At 39.8% G+C, this 12,888-nt stretch overlaps 1 protein-coding gene across 1 annotated transcript in view; it reads left to right on the forward strand.

Moving 5' to 3' along the window:
- Positions 1 to 12,888, forward strand: part of Lama2 (laminin subunit alpha 2) — a 586,091-nt gene that overhangs the window by 439,086 nt on the left and 134,117 nt on the right. Inside the window, exons 33-34 of the mRNA XM_050138074.1 lie at positions 1,356 to 1,498; positions 5,583 to 5,681. Coding sequence (XP_049994031.1) covers positions 1,356 to 1,498; positions 5,583 to 5,681 — 242 coding nt within the window. The remainder of the gene's footprint in view (positions 1 to 1,355; positions 1,499 to 5,582; positions 5,682 to 12,888) is intronic.

The raw sequence follows: 12,888 nt of genomic DNA on the forward strand, positions 1-12,888 counted from the left end.
AAAAAAGCCAGTTACTTACAGATTAGATCTTGCCCTACCTTTAGGAACTGTGTATTTGCAAGACTGGATAAATTTATCATCACAGTAGAGATTGGTGGAGTTGCAGCTCGTTGTTAGAGCTAAAATACTTGGGGAAAGGAGGAAATGTTAGCCCAAACAGTAAACATCAAGACAAAGAAAAGTCATTATGGAAAGAAAGGTTCTTTCTTGGGGGCTTAAAAAAATTCTGTCAGGGGGAGAGAAGAAGGCTCTGTGAGTAATGTGACTGCCTCATAATAATGATACCTAATTTCATAGCTGCAGCACCCATGGAAAATGTTAAGTGTGACACGAAGCTCCTGTAACCACCTACTTTGGAGAGGTGTACACGTGATTATCTCCGACACTTGCTGAACAGCCATCCTAGTCAAAACAGTAACACCTAGTTCAGTAAGAGCAATAAAGAAAGACCCCCCACCACCGCTGGGTGGTGGTGGTGCATGCTTTTAATCCCGGCACTTAGGAAGCAGAGGCAGGCAGAACTCTATGAGTTAGAGACCAACCTGGTCTACAAGAGCTAGCTTCAGGACAGGCTCCAAAACTACAGAGAAACCTTGTCTTGAAAAACCAAAATAAAAAAAAGAAAAGAAAAAAGAAAGACCCCCTAACACTTACATCCACAATCACTCAGCATACACACTTGTATGCCTGTACCTGTACATATAATACATACAAACACACTCAAAATCTTCTGACTGTATGACAAGATCATGCTTATATACCTTTTTCATAGTACACAAAGCCATACACAAAGCCTTTGCAGGAGAAATGGCTACAGATGCTAAGCAGTACCACGGAAGATGATGTACCACACGTTTGGATGCGTTGAACATTCCTTTTTTTTTTTTTTTTTTGGTTTTTCGGGATAGGATTTCTCTGTGTAACAGTCCTAGACTGGTTGACTTTGAACTCACAGATATCTGCTTGTCTCTGCCTCCTGAGTGCTGTGATTAAAGGCATACACCACAGTGAACAGTGTGATGTAGTGTTACTGCTGTATTCGCACAGATTTATGTTATATGTTTTCTCTTTCTTTTACCAGTTCTTCAACATGCTTCCCCCTCCACGCAGTGCAAACTCAAGCCACTCTTCTTGTTTGGTCCCTCTAGTGACTGTGTGATGAAATACAACTTGATCTTCTGTTTTCCTCATCTTTCTTCGGCCGCCATCAGTGTGATTGCGCTAATTATCTGAGATGCATCTCACCATCTTTCTTAGAACTGTGCTTGGACCATAAAGTGTTCCATAATTGATATCTTTGAACATCTGGCTGGAGTGTGTAGCACGAGTAAACATTCTTTATTTCCCTTTCCCAGTTTGTGGCGATGAGTGCACAGGCCTTCTTCTTGGTGACCTGGCTCGTCTGGAGCAGATGGCCATGAATATCAACCTCACTGGTCCGCTGCCTGCTCCATATAAGATTCTCTATGGTCTTGAAAATACAACTCGGGAACTCAAGGTAGGTGGGGGCACTCACAGCTGCAGGGCCAGGACCCGAAACGTCAGAGGCTTCCCAAGTGGTCTTGGCTGTCATAAGTACAAGTTCCTTTTGTGGCCCCCAAACCAGGAAAGCAAATGCAGGAAAGCAACAACAAAACTGGTATTTCAAACTGAAGAACTGTAATATGCAGAGTGTTATAAAAAGCAAATGCTTTTATATTCCCCTCTGTTTGTCCTAAATCAGTTTTATTATGTGACTTAAATATCTGCAAACATAAAATCAGGTATGTACCCTCTTATACTTATAGCTCCATAAAATCAAAACAAATTAATCCATACAAAAGTCTTCAAAACCAGTAAAATTCAAATTAAAAGCATTAATCTAAAGTAATATGATTTGGACTGAAAGCGAATTGCTTCTCGCAAGGAGAATATTATGTTGACTACATCCCCACTCCTCTACAGGTGGCAGGTGGTTTCTCAGTCTGCATTCCTGCAATGGAACTGAATAGCCCCCTACAAGGGGTCCTGACGGTGACAAGCAGGTGTGACTTACACATTCAATTTGACCTTTGACCCATGCAAATGTAGATCCTAAGATCAGTTGCTGGCATCTATTTCCCAGTTGCTTATCAGTCAGGGAAGTTAAAGTTAAAGTCTGGAAAGCTTTCACTACTCTTTATTATTACTGAAAAAAAGAAAACAAGCCGGGCGATGGTGGCACACGCCTTTAATCCCAACACTTGGGAGGCAGAGGCAGGCAGATCTCTGTGAGTTCGAGACCACCCTGGTCTACAGAGCTAGTTCCAGGACAGGCTCCAAGCCGCAGAGAAACCCTGTCTCGAAAAAAAAAAAAAAGAAAAAGAAAGAAAGAAAACAAGATTAAATGTTGTTGCAACTTCGAAAGTGATTCTGAAGGTACCAATTCAAGGCACACTATTCTAAAAACATTGCCAAAGCTTTCCATCTGTGAAAAGCTAGTAGCATCATTGGGAAGATTAATGTGGTTCAGAATGAGTTCGGAGCAGTTTCCTGCATGTTGTCACCCAGTTATCAAATTCTTGTTGAGAAGATGCAGGATCCCAAGCTGCACTCAGTTCCCGATGCATTTCTTAACTCCTCTGGTTTTCCCATACCTTCGGCAAGCTTGCATAGATTCTCTGTTGTTTAAAAAAATAGTTAAACAATAATTAAGCCATTAGCAAAACAAATGTAGAGGTACCATGTGCATTCTAAAGATTCGATGCACAAAAAAATTGGAAAAACAAGTAAGATTCGGAGTAACTAGGGAAACCAGCAGTGATGAGGGCCTAGTTTTGTAGGGACCTGAATGGCAGAGGTTTCTAAAGGAAGAGAAGTGCTGGTGAGGACAGGGGAAACCTCTTTGCTTCATGCACTAGCTGGTAGCAGATTATGTTTCTAGGGAATACAATATTCTTTAATCCTCACCACTGCCTTAATGGTGGCAGTAACAACAACTTCTGTTGAAAAGTTATGTAATTAAAATTGTGCATATATGATAGTACAAGGTTCTTGCAATAACAACAACACCCCCCCCCAAAAAAAGAAAATAGAGCTTTGATAAGTAGTTTATTTACCTCTAAGGTTCTAATTTGAAGCTTTGACTTAGTTTGCTTGGCTGCTTCAACAAAATGCTTTAACTGGCTAGCTTGTGAACAATAGAAATGCAATTTTAATAGTTCAGCTGGATAGAAAGCCCAAATTTAAGGCAGACTCAGTGTCTGGTAAGGGATCATTACTTGTGTATATGTGACTCCTTGCTCTGGCTTCCTATAGTGGCAAGAATTCTGAGCTCACTGGCTATATTTCAAAGAGTAATCCCAAGCAGAAGGGATCTCCCCTCATCACCTGGTCACTTCTCAAAAGCACACTTGATAGCATCATTACCTTATAGACCAGCATTTCAACACATCTATTTGTGAGCTACAGAAGCCCTAGTTCCCATCATGACGGCATTTTGAAATCAAATCTTTAGGAGGTGATCATTGTTAAACTGAGGAATGAGGACGAAGCCCTCATGATACAACAATAGCCTTAGAGAAGGAGGAGGAGGGAGGAGGAGGAGGAGCAGGAGGAGGAGCAGGAGGAGGAGGAATTATCTCTGCCAGCCATCTCAGCACACAGGGAAAAGAGAACTGTGTGCAGGTCCTCACCAGCAACCAAATTAGCTGACAACCTCAGACCATTCAGCTTCCAGAACTGTAGGTTTTGTTCAAGTCACCTAATCCGTGGTAATTTTTGTTGGAACAGTCTGAAATGACAAAAAAAAAAAAAAAAAAAAAAAGAAGTACTGTGTTAAGTGTCTTTAAGCAGGAAAACTGGGGCATAGGAAAGTTCTGTCTGCAGCCCAATTGCCCAGCTAATAATTGAAGAGGGGAGATCACAATAGAGGCAGTATGACTCTAGGGCCTTTGAGGCTGAACATTTTTTACAACCTTGAAGAGACAAAAATAATTCATATGGGAGATCTAGCCAGCCAGTAGTGAGACCTCCTTGGCCCCAGGCCACGCTCTTACCACCTTGTTTAAGAGAGCCACCTGCATATGGCAGAGAGACGCGTTGGGCCTGTCTGGCCACATTAGAAGTGAGGCCTGTGTGTGAGAGATAAGGCTGGAACTCTAGAGGGCAGGGCAACACAAAGGACAACCTTGAAAGCTAGGCCACAATCTATTTACCTCATAGTCTCATATTCAAGAACATAAAACCCTTCATGCAAAGGAGGCCGGCCAGCTATTTTCAACACAGAGAGAGAATGCAGACTAGAAAACAAATTAGAAAAGCAAATATTTCAGATGTGTACAACCATATTTTTTAAAAAATAGTAAGTTACCAACGGATGGTGAGTTTCCTGGAGGCCCTTAGAAGAGGTTCTACCCAGGAGCATCATTAACGCCAAAGACTTCTGACACCTCTCTTATGTTCCAGAGTTCATGAAAATGACCTCCACAATTCTTTAATTCCATTCTCCCTTCATCCGTCAATTCTTTTTCTATATAATACATCTATTATTTGAAAACTTAAAATCCTATTTTGATATTTTACAACATGTAAGTACTATATTATGTTGTGGTTCCCAAGTTCTCATCAAAGGCCACCAGAACTACACGTGTGATGGCCGCCAAAGCTAAGTTTACTTATTTATTGCCATCATTGACATTAAACAACATGGGGGGAATTGTGCAACATCTCGGTGAGAAGGATAAGGAATGACATGATGCAACAGTTAGACTTGTGCTTGGCCTCCGTAGATGGAGCAATTTCCCAGATGCAGGAGCTTGCAGTCCCTTCAGTCATTAGCAAGTGGAAGTGAAGCCCTCAATGCAAATTCTAGTGAATCTTATCTAGAAGAATGGAGGGTGGCTAAAGCTGTGATTAATAAGGAGCAATAACCCCTCCTATTAGGCATGGAATGGGTATTGTGGTATTTTTATGATCTGTACAAGGACATGGAGCTGTCAACCCTTTGCCAACTTTACAGAGCAGACCAATTTTCAGTTTTCTTCATCACTATCACAGGTTGGCCCTGTCTAAAAGTAAATTACAGATTATAGAGGATTCTGGCACAGCGTGTGTGTATAGGCAAATACTACAAATCTTGACCACAGGTTCAACCTCGCAAGCAAAGTCCTTGCAGTAGGGGTTGCTCACGTTCTCCCTTGTGAACTACAGCTATGCTGATTGGAATGGGAATCTTGATAATCCAACAGTCCTTCTAAATACAACCAGTTACCAGCTGATGACCTTTTGTAAAAGCTCTCTGCAGTCCACAGTCCACTCATCCAGAAAATGGGGTAACATTTACCTCACAGAGTTCTTATAAGAAGTGAATGAGTAAGGAGGATAAACAAAAAAATTTAAAACATGGTAATTTCTCAATAAACCGCAGCAAGTCTTCATATTTACATGACTATCTGGCATGGCAGTCTATGAGTAAGTGTCCACTTAAGGTAGTTTCTCTTCTATTGAGGACAGCAATGCTAAGTATTCAGTGCGTGCAGGAAAAAAAAAAATGTGCTCTGTCTGACCTTAGCATGGCTACCAAACCATTTACTAAGATGTACATGACCTGAAATCTTTTTCAGCATCTGCTCTCACCCCAGCGGGCACCGGAGAGGCTCATTCAGGTGGCGGAGGGCAATCTGAACACCCTCGTGATGGAAATGAATGAGCTACTGAGCAGGGTGAGTTGGAAAAGCCACGAGTCTCCTTAAGCACACAGACCTCACAGAATCAGTTTTCTCCTCACTAAAAAAAACAGCAGTGCTGTTCTGAAACCTTCTTTCTAATTTTCAACTTTGTTCGTGAGATCCAGGAGTAATGGTTGGCTAATTCTTCTCCAGAGGAAGTCTTATTTCCCAGTGACCCCCCTCCAAATACACACACACACACACACACACACACACACACACATACACCACTAAAATATACAAGGTTGACATACTTGGCATGGGTCAGGGAAAAAGATTAATAACAATTGTGTATTTTGAGGACTTTACCTAATAGCCTCCATTGTAAATTTTTTTAATCAATTCTAAGTTTCAAAAACTCTGTCCTTGTTTATGTAAAAGAGAAGAAACACAAATGAAAATACTTATCGTGTCTTTAATCTTTGTGGAGTTTCTACTATTCTGGAGAAATACAGTCTCAAGTAGTACTCCTACTCCGAAAATGAAATCTTCATTATCAGAATCTGGAGTGTTTAAGACACCATTTAGTCAAGCTGTAAAACCCATGCTGCTTCTATCTGACTTTTACCAGAAATTGTTAGGTTTAGATTTTCAAAACTGCAAAAGGATTGAGGTTCTTTTTAACCCTTGGAGACTGGGGAAAATAACATAAAGTCTGCCATCTTGTGGACAGAAGAATGCATGAACATGAAAACTAGCCTGAATCCCAGGATCCAGGGGATTATATAAATTTAGATTTAAATGACGAAAGATGTTGCAATTAGAAGATTCTTGGAGATTAATTAGTCTGTTTAAAGAAATGCATTGTCCAGCCTTAGCAGAGAAATAGATTAACAATGGACACACAACCTGATAAAGTTAGGGTGCTGTGTCCCATGGATCATCCATGTTCCCCATGAACAAATGTCTTCTAAATACATAGAATTGAACCACAGTTCTGAGGGTCCAAATCACATCAGAAATACCTTTTTGAAGACACAGCACACCAATGCAGAATAATGTATAAGCTGAACAGAGTTTCAGGCTAAAGTGAGTGATGCTTTTAATTTAATGATAGTAACTTTTAACTTGTCACATGAATATTACCAAATAAGATAGTTTAAACAAGTCTTGCCAAGTAAAATTCATGTCAACTCATTTCCATTTGTTTGCCCTCTTCATCCAAAGTTCAGATTAAGAGTTGGCAGATAAAAAATACTAATGAGGCTCCATCCATTCTGTTGGAGCTGTTAGTCATGTATGTGTGTGGATATGTGTGTGTGTGTATACATAGGATGTTATAATTTTCTTCAAATACACAATAAAGCATGAAATAAATGAGCAAAAACATACACAAGAAATGCCTAAAACTGGGGTAGTTTCACCTGGTGAGGAACAATTAGAAAAGAACGTTCATAGAACAGGTAGCACTTCCCTCCCTCGCCAGTTGACTGCTGGGTCTCACTATTGTGGGCACTATGGCAGACATGCATATACAGGTGCAAGAGAAGCTGGCACAGTCCCTGCTCTTACTGACCCTAGTGATCTCAGTCAAGACACGAGTACTATTTCCCCAGAGGTGTCTGATCTCTTGTTTGTCTCAACCCATGTGTGTTTTTTTTTTTTTTCAGCAGACTAAATTTGTATGCTTTTAGAAAGCTTTACAGAACAGTTAAAGGTGCAAAGCAAAACTGAATGGAAGGTGCAGGAAGTTTCTGCACATTTTCCACCCTCCCACATTCGACTGCCCCACTGTCTACCTGCCCAGCTAGAATGGAAAATTTGTCGATGTCAGGGAACCTACAGCGTTGCGGTATTATTGTCCAAAGTTTCTAACCCACTTAACCTTCACTCCTGCCAGTACACATTGTATACACATGCACAACAGTCAACATCCAACATGATTGTATCCTACAAAATAGTTTCACTATGCTAAGACCTCTCCATAGTGTGGTCTTAGCCAAAATACAGTGTAATTGAAAACATAAATGCGGTATTTTCAGACTGGCTTTTTCCCCTGAGTTATACACACCTAAGGTTTCTCTCCATCCTTACATGGCTTAATAGATCGTTACTTTTTGGCTCTGAATAATAAATACTCTAATGTCTTCACGCATCACAGTTGATTTATCCATGTACTTAATGAAGGATGTCTTAATTGTGCCCAAGTTTTAGCACTTTGAAGAAATTGACTATAAAAATCTCCGTTCAGATTTTTATGTGGGCATACTCTTCGATTCATTTGAGTAAATATCAAGCAGCATAATTGCTGGAATGTTTCTTAAATGAGTGTGTTTAGCTTTGTAAGAACGTTCCATCTCTTCCAAACTGCGTGGAACATTCTCAGCAGCACTGAATGAATGTTGCTCTCATACTTGTTTTTTAGTGGATTCTGGTATTGTTATAATCCAGGGGTGGGGTCATTATAGAAGCAGAATATCATGGCAGCTGCTTTTTTTTTTTAACATGGATGCTGGAGATCCAAACTCAGATCTTCATGGCTGTGCAGCATGCACCTTACCCACCCAGCTCTCTTCCCAGTCTGATTTTTGTTGTTGTTGTTGAATTTTAGAGGTTATTTGTATGATAGGTAATAGTTTTCTGTCCTGTGGCTTATTTTTCATTTTCTTAAAAGTGCAGGCGTTTTTTTGTTCTAATGTAGTCAAGCTTATCAAAATGTTTCCCCCTTAGTCTATTACTGATATTATAGCTCAGAAGTCATCACCATCGCCCAAGAGTGTCTATATTTTTGTTTTTTTCTTACATTCTGGGAACTTTTTAGTTTTTCATTCTACACTATGACCCATTTGCGCTTAATTCCAATGTTATTTTTTTAGATAAACCTTATGTTTTATATTTTTTAGATATTTAAGAAGTTACAAAAATAGTGCAGAGGTTTTTCATGTAGCCAGTTTCCTTGATTTTTAACATCTTAAGTTACTACAGCATATCTAATGGGCTATTTGAATAAAAAGTGGCTTTATTCTAACATCTTTAGTTCTTCCTTAGTGTTTTGCACTGCCAAGACCTCTTCCATGGTGCCCTGTTCCATGTAGAAATCATGTCTTCCTAAGTTGCTTTACTAACGAGACTCTAAAGGTGATCAAGGTGCCCTTAAAATTCAAACATTTGTAGAAACGTATAAAATCATAAGCAGAAGGATTGAGGATTCGGGTACGAATAGTAGACTACAGAGCCAGCACATGAGCGAAGAGTCATGTGATTGGGCCAGAGCATGATCCATGCAATGTCTACAACTTCTTGTTCTCCAATACCTACTGTCTTGGACTAGCATTTCATTGCAGAATTTACCCAGGTCAGGACTCAGAACCATGAGAATCATGATGCTGGGATTTTCACGAACACCTCAAAGATGATTCTGACATCAGCCAAGGTTGAGATTCACTATGGTCCCAAAGTTGCCTCGCAGCTAGCTTCCATTCCTCTGATGGCTAGTCTTTATATCGGTTGAGACACATGCAGTTTCACTCCACATAGCTGGTGTAACACCTGCCTTTTTGCCTAGAAGTGCTTACATATTTTGTGTTTATCTTGAAACAGTAATCTATTTCCCTAACATTCCTGGCTAAAAAGATTAGCATGAGAGCAGCTAGAAAACATGTAGACAAGTCCAAAATCAGCACTGACTTTGAATTTCTCTAAAACTCTGCCAAAATGAGGTAGCACTTATGCGAAGTTCGATGCTTTCTTTGATAGCTGCCTCCCATGTGCTTTGTATCTATGAGAAGGCAGTGCTAGCAACAGCCTGAATATCATAATTTAGCTTTTCTTGCTTTGTCTTTTACTGTCTGTTGAAAATCAAGCTTAATGAAGATGAAACATATATAAAGCAGAGAAACTAGTTTTTCAATATTTAATGGCATGCGTTTATGATGCTTTATTTTCATTTTTCAAAAATTAAAGTTCAGGTTGACAACATCATACTTTATCCTCCTGTGCTTTTAAGGGGGTGAGGGTATATGCAGCAAATCCTGCTGGCTTGGTTTGCACCTTTGAAAAGTAACACAGGACATATTCAGAAAGACATACCCTTAGAAATGTCTCTCTCACCATTCTACAGGGCTAGGTAACATCTTCCTGTTTCTTTCCTTGTGTGTTGTTGGCCCAACAACTTGCCTGGGGAGTGAGTTACTGCCACTTAGCTAGACAGTGCAGTCTGAAGATGACCCTTGAAAATATTATGTAAATGACTATATCTGAAATTTAATTATAGCAAGAACCCATATAAGGCTGCAGATGCAAAGGTGGATGGCATTTAAGCAATGTTGTCTATTAGGCAGTTAGATTTGCTCCATTAGATTCTTGTTTTAACATAGAGAAGCCCGTAATGAAAGACACTAGTAATATCCAACCAAGAAAATGAGGTACTGAATTTAAGAGGCATGGTGAGACCTGTTTGAGTTACCACAGGGAAGTAAAAGCCATACCATTCAGAAGAAAATTAACATCTGCCTAATGGTCAAGATACTGTCTGCATATAAATACTCTAAAATAAATCAACAAAATCTAAAATCCAGGGGAAAACAATCTAGTTGAGTGAGCATATTTTCAAAAGATAAACGAAAGTAAAGAAATGTGTTGATGTGATTTCAAGTGGACCATTTAGGTTTCCCATACTTTCCACTTCCACCTTGTGGAAATGGGGCCCATGTTTTGGTCTGTCTCTCTAGCAGGGAAGGTAGCTGAGATGGAGTGTGTTGTAAGCCCTTGTGAATCTGCACAGAATCTGTCTGGCAAAGGCTGGCTGCGTAACCTGGCCTTTAGTGTTTCAATCCACCCAGGCAGTGTCGTGGTGCTAGGGACTTCATATCTACTTGTCTGCTGGAATGTAGCCAAGAGGCGAAACTATCTTTCATGCTAAAAAAAAAGGGACTCACTCTAATTAAGCCCCGAACTGTCTGAGGACTCCAACTATCCTAAGCCTTCACCCTGCTTTCGCCATCCTGGGGGTCTCATGTGTCATCACAACTCTGAGATTCCAAGAGGCTACAAGGTAGAACGTGGTGTTCCTGCAAATGGAGGGACGCTTGCCTGGCTCTCCTCCCAAGTACTCAGCTGCAGATCATAAGTAGCAGTTCCATGTGAACAGTGAGAAATGCCCAGAAACCTGTTCTGCCATCCACATTCACTGGCAAGCAAAGCACCAGGCATATGGTCAGTCTGAATGACACTGGGATTTCTCCAGCAGGCTTTAGCACTTCAGAAGGGTGGCTGGTTTCATTATTTTTATACCAGCCAATCATCCAACATTTTAGATTCCCTGCTACTTGCCACGTACCACGACTGGTTTGCTCGGGAATAAGAAAGTGAGACAGAATCCTAGCACCCAAAGGTGGAAATTAGATGACAAATTGTCTAAAAACACTGGTAAGTTTTGTGAGAAAAATGGTTTGGTCACCTATTTAAACACATTCAGGGACTATTTAGTTTTTGAGGTTAGACACCATACTTAGAGCTGGATACAAAATGATGAACACAGCAGATCAAAACTGTCCCTCACGAGCCTAGGCAGTTTGGATGCTCACCTTACTAGACCTGGATGGAGGTGGGTGGTCCTTGGACTTCCCACAGGGCAGAGAACCCTGATTGCTCTTTGGGCTGACGAGGGAGGGGGAATTGATTGGGGGAGGGGAGGGAAAGGGGAGGCAGTGGTGGGGAAGAGACAGAAATCTTTAATAAATAAATAAATGAAAACAGAAAAAAAAATTAGAGAAAACACAATAATACACATAAAAAAACAATTGTAAGCTTTAAATTGTTACTCTTGGGGGTGTGATAAAAACCTCACATTATCTTGCTCGTTGTGTAAATATGTGCAGTGTGGCCACAGATTTACTTTCTGTACTTCCTGCATACCCCCCACCGCAGGCTAGATAGATTTATTATTAATAAAATTAATAATTTAAAAAAAACTGTCCCTCACTGTGCTTACTTTCCAGAGGAGAAGGGAAGTCATTATATAGGTAAAACAGTTATTTATTCATTAAAATAAATGAGATTCCCAAATACATCGTGCTGTGGAAGAAATACTTGTCTACAGTAAATCTGGAGACCTAGTTAAGGAACCTTGCTAACAGTCGTTCTAAGAAGAGAAAAAATTAAAGGGGATGAATGAAGGGAGGTAAACATCTCTCAAAGTATTAAAGAGAAGCTCATTCTGGTCAAGACAGTAAGAAACCAAGGGATCCAAAGAAGGGAACTGCTTGGCTTATGTGATGTGTTGATAGGGAGTCAGGGAGACTCATTCCATGTGGCCTTAGGGATCACCTTTGTGATCATGATTCTCACCTGAGTAATACAGGAATACTAGCATATTTGAAGTATTTGTTAATGAAGTTTCTTACATAATACTCGATAAATGAAGTTAAGTCAAGAGAAAAACAAAATGGTTATGTTCTTGGCCATCTAAATATAAGAGAGATCATACTAACATACATTTTAAATGATTAGTTATATTAATTTTTTTCTTTTTTTGAGACAAGGTTTCTCTGTAGCTTTGGAGCCTATTCTGGAACTAGCTCTTGTAGACCAGGCTGGCCTCAAGCTCCCAGAGATCCACCCACCTCTGCCTCCTGAGTGCTAAGATTAAAGGCATGCACCACCACTACCTGGCTTCGGTATTAAATTCTTAAAGGTTAGTGTACCTGTTGGTGAGACTACGAGATTGGTTAGTAATATAGAAAAGATAGTGCTATGGCAAAAATTAAACTTTAGTTCAAAAATAATTTTCTATGTAGTAGAATATACTGGTGCTTGTGGATACATTCATTTGTAAGATAGTGGAAGATGACCATGTTGAAGATCAAGTACTTATGCTGTTCCATGACAGTGAACATCACAGTGGTATCAGAGAGTACAGTTTAGATCACAGAAACTTCTAGTATGTTTCAGGTTGACAAAATCTTAAATAGTTTACCTTAGTTAGCAACCAAAAAAAAAACATTGAAAAAGTGTGTGTGTGTGTGTGTGTGTGTGTGTGTGTGTGTGTGTGTGTGAAGCTATTTTATTTGATCCATCTAAGCCTTGGGTATATTGGGTATAAAGAGCTAGAGAGGCCTGATTTGAAAGATTACTAGTATACTTAACAACTGACATACTTAGAAATTATGAGCACAGTTTATTTCCAAAAAGAACTGTAAAAAAATTCTAAAGGAAAAAAAATCCCATTATTAATATCTCAGAAGACTAAATCAGAGTATTA

This window comes from Alexandromys fortis, unplaced genomic scaffold (genome assembly GCF_014885135.2).
Source record: "Alexandromys fortis isolate MF-2015 unplaced genomic scaffold, M_Fortis_MF-2015_v1.1 scaffold_14, whole genome shotgun sequence".
Taxonomy (NCBI): Eukaryota; Metazoa; Chordata; class Mammalia; order Rodentia; family Cricetidae; genus Alexandromys; species Alexandromys fortis.